The sequence below is a fragment of the Gossypium hirsutum genome, chromosome A01, assembly GCF_007990345.1.
Source record: "Gossypium hirsutum isolate 1008001.06 chromosome A01, Gossypium_hirsutum_v2.1, whole genome shotgun sequence".
NCBI classification, from domain to species: domain Eukaryota; kingdom Viridiplantae; phylum Streptophyta; class Magnoliopsida; order Malvales; family Malvaceae; genus Gossypium; species Gossypium hirsutum.
Window position 1 is genome coordinate 108197986 of NC_053424.1, and position 10416 is coordinate 108208401.

The 10416-nt window shown below is 33.9% G+C and overlaps 2 protein-coding genes across 2 annotated transcripts; one reads left to right on the forward strand and one right to left on the reverse strand.

Annotated features, from left to right (window-relative positions):
* The first annotated feature begins 371 nt into the window (after positions 1 to 371).
* Positions 372 to 3039, forward strand: LOC107920769 (uncharacterized). Its single transcript, XM_016850615.2, has 3 exons — positions 372 to 1185; positions 1641 to 1826; positions 2482 to 3039. The coding sequence occupies exons 1-3, from the start codon at positions 742 to 744 to the stop codon at positions 2767 to 2769; spliced, it is 918 nt and encodes a 305-aa protein (XP_016706104.1). The 5' UTR covers positions 372 to 741; the 3' UTR covers positions 2770 to 3039.
* Positions 3040 to 5431: 2392 nt separating this feature from the next.
* Positions 5432 to 7997, reverse strand: LOC107918706 (lysine histidine transporter-like 7). The gene is made up of 5 exons (XM_016848290.2): positions 7520 to 7997; positions 6880 to 7013; positions 6318 to 6757; positions 6104 to 6235; positions 5432 to 6032 (listed from the first exon to the last, which is right to left on the reverse strand). The coding sequence occupies exons 1-5, from the start codon at positions 7807 to 7809 to the stop codon at positions 5547 to 5549; spliced, it is 1482 nt and encodes a 493-aa protein (XP_016703779.2). The 5' UTR covers positions 7810 to 7997; the 3' UTR covers positions 5432 to 5546.
* Positions 7998 to 10416: the final 2419 nt, after the last annotated feature.

The following is a 10416-nucleotide window of genomic DNA, read 5'->3' on the forward strand; positions in this document are numbered from 1 at the left end:
TTTGCTTATTGGTCAATACTCAATATACATAAATTTATTTCTTAAGAAAAGGCAGAATTTGACTTTAAAAGGTCAATGAAATAGAAATAGACAATTTTTTTAATAGGAGGCAAACTTCATGTTATGGTTTAATAATAAATGGTGTTGATTGTCCATGTCTGATTTTTGAGCTCGAATTACAATTACGCTAATTATGTTGATTATTTGAGCTGTAATTAAAGAAACAAACTAATGTTTATTGGTAAATTGAATTCCAGACCTATTCACTATTGTATTCGTGTTTCAGTAAAGTGGAGGATTGATGTAATCAATTACAAGCAGTTACTTTTTAAAATATAAATTAGCTAGACAGTCCATACCCTAGAGGAAGATAAGTAACGGTCCTTCTGATTTGATTAGTGAGTGAAATGATGATTAAATAATGGCCGTTGATTTATGTTCACGTGGGCCAGGCCCCCACAGTAAGCCCAGCCTGCCATTATTTTATCTCTCCCATTTTTATTCCAAGAAGAAGAACACAGACATGGGAACCATCAGACAAAAATGGAACAATTTCCGTGTCTCGTGATACTCTAAAACCTTAGAAACTCCAAAAAGCTAAAGACCCTCCCTTTGACACAATAAACAACGCACCTTCCCCTTCTTCTTCTTCTTCATCTTCTAACATTCCTTGTCTGTCACTTGAAAAAAACCATAGCTTTGTTGTTGTTGTTTTTTTTTTTTAAATCTAAGAACAAAAAAATGCATGCAAAAACGGATTCAGAAGGGACGAGTATCGATGCGTCATGGCCGCCAAGGTCGCCTCGAAGGCCTGTATACTATGTTCAGAGCCCTTCTAACCATGACGTTGAGAAGATGTCGTATGGGTCAAGCCCCACGGCTTCACCAACCCACCATTATTACCATTGTTCCCCCATTCACCATTCCAGAGAGTCATCTACGTCTAGGTTCTCGGCTTCTCTTAAGAATCCCAGGAGTCTTTCTGCTTGGAAGCATGTGCAGCTTGGCCGTGGCGATGATGACGACGACGACGATGATGATGAAATGGAAGGTCGTGATGGGAGTAAGGCTAATAAAATCAGGCTTTATCTTTGCCTTGTTTTCTTGTTTTTCGTGCTGTTTACTGTCTTCTCCTTGATCTTGTGGGGTGCTAGCAGGAGTTACAAGCCTAAAATCCTCGTTAAGGTTAGATTTCTACTTTGCAAAATTGATTCTTTTTTTGAGTTGACTCAGTTGTCACCCGATTGTTCTTTTATTTGACTGAGTAAACGCGGTGATTATATGTGTTTTTACTTTAAATGTGTAAAGCAATATCTTTTTAGCAAAACATCAGTTGGCACTCGGCACTTATAGCATTGAAAGTTCCTAGGAAAAGTTAAAAAGGAATTAACTTTCCATTGGTTGATGAAATTATAAACCCGCACTACATGAGTCAACTCAGTGACTCAGTTAACGAGTTTTCTCATGGAAATAGGGGCATGTACAGATATCTAGGGAGGCTTAGGAATATGGAATGGAACGCCAATGTAATAGCTTTATCCCGTAAATTGAGCCATGTTTTGCTATAAACTTTTAATTAATTTAATCAAATCACCACCAATAAAACATTCTCTAATCTGTGTGTGTTGGTTTGTGGGCAGCACATAGTGTTTGAGAACTTCCATTATCAGGCAGGAAACGATCAATCAGGGTTGCCAACAGATATGTTTTCGCTAAATTCAACGGTCAAGATCTCATACAGAAATCCAGCTACATTCTTTGCCGTCCATGTCACTTCTACCCCTTGGGAGCTTCACTATTTCCAGCTCAAAATTGCCTCTGGACAGGTAAATAGAAAAGGACCCATTTTTCTTCTAATCCTTCCTTATTTGTTATGATTTCAATCAATAGTTAAAAATGATAGCTTAGCTGTGGTTAGACCATTGGGAAAGGGGGCAGTTTTGGGTCAAAAAGACTTTTTTGGGTTAGCAGTTGGCAACCTAGAGAAGTGGGAAACTCCAGCAGAGGGCTTTGAATACTATTATATGTCTTTATTCGAGTGCCTTAAAAAGGCTGCAAAGACTGAACCTAACATAATCTCTATGGGTCCCCACATAGAAACCAAAATGTTATTCGTTTGTTCAAGTTTAGTTGTGAACATGGCCTTTTGCTTTGAGTGTGCCTTTGAAACAGGACACAAATATCTTTGCTCTGCTTAGCTGGCTTTCAGACATTGGAACAAAACATAGTTCACACTTCACCCTGGAATGTTCCATAGTTTTTAAACTGGGGCCTTAATGTTTATCACCTGTCAGGCTTCATTCAAATAATGGCTGGCTTTTGGTTTCGGCTACTGAATTGGGCTTTTATCCTACCAGTTTTGGTTTTGGTCATCATCCCCAACCATTGTATCGACAAAGAGATATGACAATATGTGCTTGCTGATTCATTAACATAATATTGTGAAAATGGTTTGATGTTTGTCATTAATGTATGATACAGATGAAGAAATTTACTCAATCAAGAAAGAGTCAGCGGAAAGTGGTGACGATTGTGAAAGGGTCTCAAGTTCCGCTATATGGTGGGATACCAGTTCTTGTAGCCTCTAGGGAGCACCTGAACACCATAGCAGTACCTCTTAACTTGACATTTGTGATGAGGTCAAGGGCCTACATTCTGGGCAGACTGGTAAAGACAAAGTTTTATGGACGAATCCGATGTTCTGTCACCCTGAGAGGAAACAAGCTTGGGAAGGCCCTTAATTTGACAGATTCGTGTATTTATGAGTGACTGCTCCTCTCCTTTCTTACATGACCAAGCTGAGTTATCATATTTTTTGCTTTTTGAAATTCTTCATTTACCAAGAATTTTAGGAGCTTCAATTTGAGGTAGATGGTCAAACTCTGAATATATGGACGTTGTCTGAGGATTTTTTTTGTTAAATTTGTTCACCTGTTTCTCCTTTTTTGCTGGTTTATTGCTGTTCATTTAATGTACGTTGTATCTAGCATAGGTTTTCTTGCGTATATGGTGGATAAACTTTAGTTATTTTTACCTAAATCTTTGTCTGCTACTTTGATCTTTCTACATATTGCAATGTGAGATTTCTAACTAAATTAAAGGATATTAAGCGTGATGGAATTGACAATCTTTCCCACATGCAACTCTAAATTTTTAGGAACACTTTTTAGAGTTTAAAAACACAATGCAATGCAAATAAGTATAAAAATATTTTATAAATAATTTTTTTTAAAAAGTAAAACAAATAATGAATTGGAATATCCAAACTAATATTCACGAAGAATCTGGATATCTATTATTCAAGTCCACATTTATTATCTACAAAAATAAAGTAGGTTCAGATAGATAATAAATATCTAAAGGTCGATATTCATATCCTTTCCGAATATGTTGTGGATGGTAATTATAATATTTGAATTCGAATGTTATCCAAACCAGTAAAAAAAAGTCGGATATCGACAAATATTAGAATCTAACACTATTAATCTCTACTTTTGTATGAATAATCTAGATTAATTTTTTGAATTATCATTAATTTAATTAAATCATTTTAGATGGATAAACATTCTCCTGTCAAAATGTATATTCAATCAACCATTATGATTTTTTTGAATAGTTAAATCAAGGCAACAAATTCGGAACATCTGGCCAGGGCTTGTTGATGAAAGAAATCCAAATGAGATACGATTATGCATATGTCAATGATACAACAAATTCTACTAGTGATAATCATCAATGTAAGAAATTGCAAGCTTTTGACTTTTGATAAAATAAAGTAGAAAAAGGTTTATACTGAGCTGTTCCTAATTCATTATCAAGTTTTATTGCTAAGCTTTAATCCCAACCTAGTAAAGACTACGAAGATTGTTTCTGTTCTTCTACCTTTTTCCTAAACGATGTATATATATATTTATATATGTGAAAGAATACATAGTGAAAGGAACTCACATAGAAAGAAAAGAATGAACCAGAAACTTTAGCTTGAATATTATTGAACTAGAGGGGGGTATTTATACATATAGAATGAGAGAAATCTAGAGTTTAACCAACAGCATCTAGAGTTTCTGGCTATTTCTCTGGTCGCCTTTTGCTTTCTCACACATATATTATTACGGGCATGTTAATTAATTTGCCTCTATTTTCATGAACAAGAATCATAATAATAGCACTATGATTATGAGTGTTGGAGTTTGCTAATTTTAGGTGAGAAATGGTAATATCTATAATGATTGAGATTTGGACCGTCTTTCCCATACATTCAAAGTGTAATTCCCTTGAGGCATTTCACCTATCACTGGCCACAAAATTCAGTCACCCCTGGTACACGCGTCTCCCGGCTTAAACCAAAGACTTAAAGAAAAAGCCATTTTGCAAAAGAAAAGAAAAAGTGGATATGAGAAAAATAAGTGATGAACACTTGCCTTTGGCATGGTGGGAATAGTGGTTAATGTGTCAGTGTGACTTTTTTTGAAGCAGCGTGGATATGGAGATTTTTGGGTTAGTCAAAGTGGGCGTTCTGGACCTATACATGTTTTTCATGTTCAATAATGGCGATTACGTGTACATATTTTGACCTTACTGAATGTATAGTGTATGAAGCTCAGCAACTAAATTGCTTCCAGGAGAAGAATTGGGGGGGCCTTATTCTTCTCTCTCCTTCAGATTTATTTCTAACTTGGTCCTTGGGATTCGTCTTGTCCACCCTCCTGATTTTGGTCCGTATCGCACTGTCTTCATCACTTACTGGTGTGGTCGAAAGTGTAGGAAACTAAAAAATCAGACAAATATTTTTGCTTTTGTGTTTTTGAAAATGAAATACATTAAGAACAAAATTGGTTGAAGTTATTTTCAAAATTAAAATTTTTGAAAAAATATATTTTTAATTTTGATGGATTGCCATTGGTACCAAATCATCGTAAAAAAAAATTTAATTATTTTTGCAAAATTAAAATTTTTGAAAATATATATTTTTAATTTTGATGGATTGCCATTGGTTCAAATCATCGTAAAAAAAAACCTATTTTTTCAATATTTTTAAATATCAAATCACAAGGTTGAATCATATAAATGTAAAATTTATTTTAGTTCTGAAAAAAGATTTAATTTCTAAAAAAAAATAAAAAAATTCTATTTAGAAACCAAACGAATCTTTCTTTCTCATAATTATTTTGATTTCATGATTATTTTTCAATTAATTCTTGGAATATATTGTTTTTTAGCTTACGAACACATTGAATTATGTTAGTTTATGATTATTTTTCAATTAATTCTTGGAATATATTGTTTTTTAGCTTACGAACACATTGAATTATGTTAGTTTAAAAAAGGAAAGAAATTTCAACTGTCTTTTTAGGATTGCCACTGCATTAAAGGAACATGAGGCTACAAATTTATGTTAATGAAACGAAAGTAAATCCGATTTACAAACTAGTTAATTTCTTAGATTTCAATTATCATGCACACAAACAATGATTAATTGGCCAAAAAGAATTAGATTAGGCCTGATTTAAAGTTTATAAATATCCACATGACATGTATATCTATCATTAAGGCCTGAAGAAGTTGGCATTCAGGCCTTTGTCATCTAATTTCCATACAGCAGCAACTATTAGCAAAAGGCTGAGTATAATGCCAATAGAACCCACTCCCAAGTTGAGACTCCACATTGCACCCTTTGGTCGTGGTTTTCTGATTGAAATCCACATGAAACATGGATATACAAACGTCAAAGGCACAGCTGCCATTCCTCCAATTAAAGGTGCCAATTTTCCCAAGAAGGGAAAAGCCACTGCTATGAAGAACGTGACCCCTCCGAAGAAAAGGCGTATACCGGCACGAACCCACCCTGGGCATCGCCTTTTTTTACTGCTGGCGTAAATAAACTCTAAGTTGTCGAAAGAAGGCATGGCATAGATTTGGTATGAGGTTATGCAACTTATAGTTAACCATATGTAGATCAGGCCTATTACATACTTTGAAGTGTCTTGTCCATGAAATTTTGTAAATGCAGTTAGAATCCCTTCTTCAGGTATCTGGAAGAAATGGAATTACTGTCAATAATGTTAACCAATGAAGTATATTATTAAATCGCAATGTTGCCTACCTTGTTTCCATAAGCCCAAAATCCAACAATTGCAAGTGGAAATAAACACATTGCTATTATCACGTACGATACCATTACTCCTCTCCACATAGATTTCCGTGATGGGTGCTTTGAATCTGATGGCAATGTCCCCTTCACTCAACAATTAAATATAATTAGTTTCCACATGTGATGAACTGAAGTAAAAGAGTTCATAGCGGTTAAGATTATTCACCTGAATCTCAAGAATAAGATTGTGACCTCTGAATGCAAGCATAATGATGCCAATGGCATTCAAGACGTTACCAAATCCAGTCATACCAGTTCTGTCAGCAACTGTTATGCCGTAAGAGACATTATTTGGCCTGCCTTTGCTGATGGATAGAACCCATATCATAGTACAGTACCCAATGGAAGTTATGGCACCGGTTAGAGAAACTCGGGCTATTGAATTTAAATTGGGGAATAATTGAGCAATGATAAGGGCTATGCAAGTAAATATGAGGAACCACTGTGTACCACTCAGGGACATGGATCTACACATGGTTCCTTCTTCACATATGATGTTGAAAAGTTGTTCCATGGAACTTCCTGCTGTGATAATAAGCATAACACAAGAGCCTCCTGATAGATACATTACTGGGAAGATTGCCAGCAACTTCCCAAGCTTTGGGCCTGCAATGGGATCAAATTAGGAAAGTTTTTAGTCCATTTGGGGAGCACAATCAAGATTGGTGAAAGTTGAAGGACCTTTCACTTGGGAAGTGGGGGAGGTATTATTTTAATGAACTACTAACCAAAGGCAAGAATTGACATGCGGACGAATCTGCTGCAACGGATTCCAGGAACAGGTTCATGAAGATTTACTAGAAGCCATGTGGTGTAGAGTTGCCACATGTATGCTATGGACAAACATATGATCCCCCATGCCCTACACAAATTCAAAATTGTATGAAAAAATTTAAGCAATAGCACATGAAAAACAAAGAAAAAGAAAACCTTAGCTTCCAAGTTTTTTTTCCAACTTTTTTTTTGGGGGGGTTCAAAATGGAAGACAAAAGAAGAAAAAATGGGCCATACCAACAATGGTTGTTGGAAATAAAGCTGGAATTATCTGAAGTCTAGGTTCAAACAGAACGACAATTTTCTTTCTTTCAACAATTCTTTTGGGTCTTTGGAGATTAAGTTATTGTATTAATTAGTATTTAGAACATGGAAAAGAGACTCTTTCTTCTTTAGATGGTCCCCCCTAAAGACCCCACACTGAAACTCGGAAATTTTGGAAACAGGTCAGCTTTGTGATCAACAAATATTGCCATATTTGAGTTGAGCAAAACAAGACAGACTAGGACCATGTTTTTTGTTGGATTGTTTGAGAGTGGTGATTTGAAGAGAGTGGGATAAAAAGTAATAACAAAATGAGTTGCAAAAACTCACCATCCAAGACTTGCAAAAGCAACAGGGAGGAAAAGGACCTGAAACCCAATCCCTGAACAAAGCAGATGTAAAATAGAAGAGAAAGTGCTGCCATTTCTGGACTCGGTTAGAGGCAGCCAAGATTCAAGATCACTAAGGTTGACCACACCCTGTGGTGGCGGAGAAACTCCAGCCGCAGCTCCAGACGTGTCCTTAATGGTGATAATTTGGAAAGGAACGGGCCTAGGGGGTAGATAAAGTGGAAGCACATGCTTCGAATTGTCTTCAATGGGTACTACTACTTCTCCCATAATCCAAAAACTCCTTCCAATCTCAAAGCTAAGAATAATAGAAATGTTGGGGGGTTGAGTTTAATAATATAAGGAACCAAGAGTATTGGACATGTGAAACCTAACGCACTGCCCACCAGACCGGGAAATCAACAACAAGACCTAAGATTTCTGCTGTTTCATTTCAACAATGAATTTCACGACAGTTTGTCTCACCAACGAGGGTGTGGCCAACTTTTAAAGGTATAATCAATAATGGCATACGTCATATCTATTACATCATCAATCCTCTCATTTTTTTTTCTAAAATAATAGTCGTATAGATTTATTGGGCTAATTATTAATCTGAAATTTTATTTAACCACCCAAAATAGGCCATTTCAGCATCACACTTTTCTATTTATGCATAAAATATGCAATAACTTTGATAAAAGATAAAAAGTAGTTGACGGCTACGGTGTTTATAACTTTCTTTCTTTTTCTTTATCAATCGATTTAATTATAAATTTTATAAAAAAAATTAATCCTTTCATTTGTCAAAATTTTATTCTCTTATCTTATGATAATGGAGATATTAATTAATTAAAATATTAAATTACTGATTTAGAAATCAATATTTCATCATAAATTTATTGGTGGTAAAGTGAAATAATAAAAGTTTAAATTTTATTTCATCATAAATTTAGATCGATATAGCCAAGATCAATGCACATTAATAGATTTCACCAGTGGCCAATACAAAAAGATTTATTTCTTTAGATCCCAAAAATGATTTTTTTCTACATAAAAATAAATTTATTTAATATACTAATTTAATTTATAATTTAATTTTTACCCTTAATTTTTTTTTTTCATCTTCACCTTTTATTAAGTGTAGCAATTTTACATGTAGGATATATATATATATATATATTATGTGTAGCATCTTTTATACAATTGGTTAGTATTATATATATACATATTTAAAAGAGTAGTGATAAGTCTAAAATGATGCATGGAAATAAATCAGTTCGTTAAATATCGATATTAGTAGAAAAATGGTACATCTATTGATACGATATTAACTATCTTTATCTACCATCAACAGAATTAATTTCTTTAATTTTTATAAAATACGATTATTATACTATGAAAAATCATTAAGTTGTCAACTCATGAAGTGTTTTTATATGTTCGGGTAAAAAAATGAGTCCAATATATCCCAAGAAATATTGCTGGTTGTTGAGTGGGGTCGATTCTTTTGGGAGAAGTCTCCTTGAAAAGACTAGTTATACCTTGATTGGTGGTTTGATATATATCGTGCGCAACTTCATCGGTTAAATATCTACAAGTCCTTTAGGTACGTACTCTCTCCACCAACTAAGGCGTTCCCACTCCGTAAATTCTTGGAGCTCTTCATGAAATTGGGAGACAAAACTTGAATCCCGAAATAATACCAACAATTGCTAAGGACCGTATTAACTGCCCGATAAACAACACTTAAAATGGTGAAGGAGTCAATCCCCTATTAGTATATAGCACAAGTATTTGCGTTAAAGATAAACGTAGGTCGAAAGTGTCGAAAATACGGTGGGAATATGACGGTGAAATGCTGATATAAGGTAATGACGTTTACTGTTTTTATACCAATGACATAATTAGATCAGGCATGGGATTTTCCACACGAACCAGCCTTTTTAAAAAAAAAAAAAAATTATGTGTAGTACATAGGTTAATGGGACAACTATACAAAAATGATTTGATTTAGGGGAAAATGATAGTTTCTTGATACTAATCATGTTAAGGATGGATTAACCACCAAAAAGAAAAAAATCATATCGTGGTTGGGATCCATATAAAATGGAATAAAATCATGTTCAAGATCCTACAAATTTTTGATTAATTAATTAATGGTTTCTGTTCTCACTGGAGACTCTTTTTTTTAAGAAATAAAAATTGTTTCATATTCGGTCAGAGATATAAATTATATATTCTGTCACTAAGTTTATTATTTATATTATATTCAAAACAGTTAATGTGACTATTTATAAAATTTTAATTTGATAAATATTAATTAGGATAATAAGTTGTTAATAATATTAAGCAAATCAATTTATTTTCAAATTACTGTTAATATTAGTAATAATTTTAAAGTATTTTTAAGATTTAATAGATATTAATGTTAAATAATCATGATTACCAAATTAATGATGATAAGAAATGGTTATATTGTTTTATGTCGCATGTAATGTGTTTGCATGGAGCTAAGGGCTTAAATCATTGCTTAAGTTTTCAAATGTGAGGAGAAGAATACAAGATTGTGTTAGATTTATGGGTTTTAGATTGTGAGAACGTCATACGCATGTGCATGCGTTGGGTTGCAGTGGAAAGTTGGTGATGTTCTAAATTTCTTTTTCTTACCAAACTCAAAACTAAAGTAATAAAGAGAGAAAGATGGAAATTAAACTTGGACACGTTGTTTTCACGGCTAATTAAGAAATAGATGACCCGCCAACCCATGTGTAAAAATACAAATCCATACCAAATTTTTATTTTTGGTCAAGTCGCTTGACAAATGTAAATATTTAATTTGATGGTCAATTTTAATGTTGCCTATGATGAAATGTAATTGGAATATTAAGGGGTAAC

What these genes read in the sequence shown, in the direction of transcription:
- LOC107920769 (XM_016850615.2), top strand. Translation starts at nt 742, where the DNA reads ATGCATGCAAAAACGGATTCAGAAGGGACGAGTATCGATGCGTCATGG. An exon ending in AGCCTAAAATCCTCGTTAAG is followed by an intron (nt 1,186 to 1,640) that starts GTTAGATTTCTA and finishes GTTTGTGGGCAG; the next exon opens with CACATAGTGTTTGAGAACTT. An exon ending in TCAAAATTGCCTCTGGACAG is followed by an intron (nt 1,827 to 2,481) that starts GTAAATAGAAAA and finishes TGTATGATACAG; the next exon opens with ATGAAGAAATTTACTCAATC.
- LOC107918706 (XM_016848290.2), bottom strand. Translation starts at nt 7,809, where the DNA reads ATGGGAGAAGTAGTAGTACCCATTGAAGACAATTCGAAGCATGTGCTT. An exon ending in CATGTCAATTCTTGCCTTTG is followed by an intron (nt 6,758 to 6,879) that starts GTTAGTAGTTCA and finishes ATCCCATTGCAG; the next exon opens with GCCCAAAGCTTGGGAAGTTG. An exon ending in ATCTTATTCTTGAGATTCAG is followed by an intron (nt 6,236 to 6,317) that starts GTGAATAATCTT and finishes TGTTGAGTGAAG; the next exon opens with GGGACATTGCCATCAGATTC.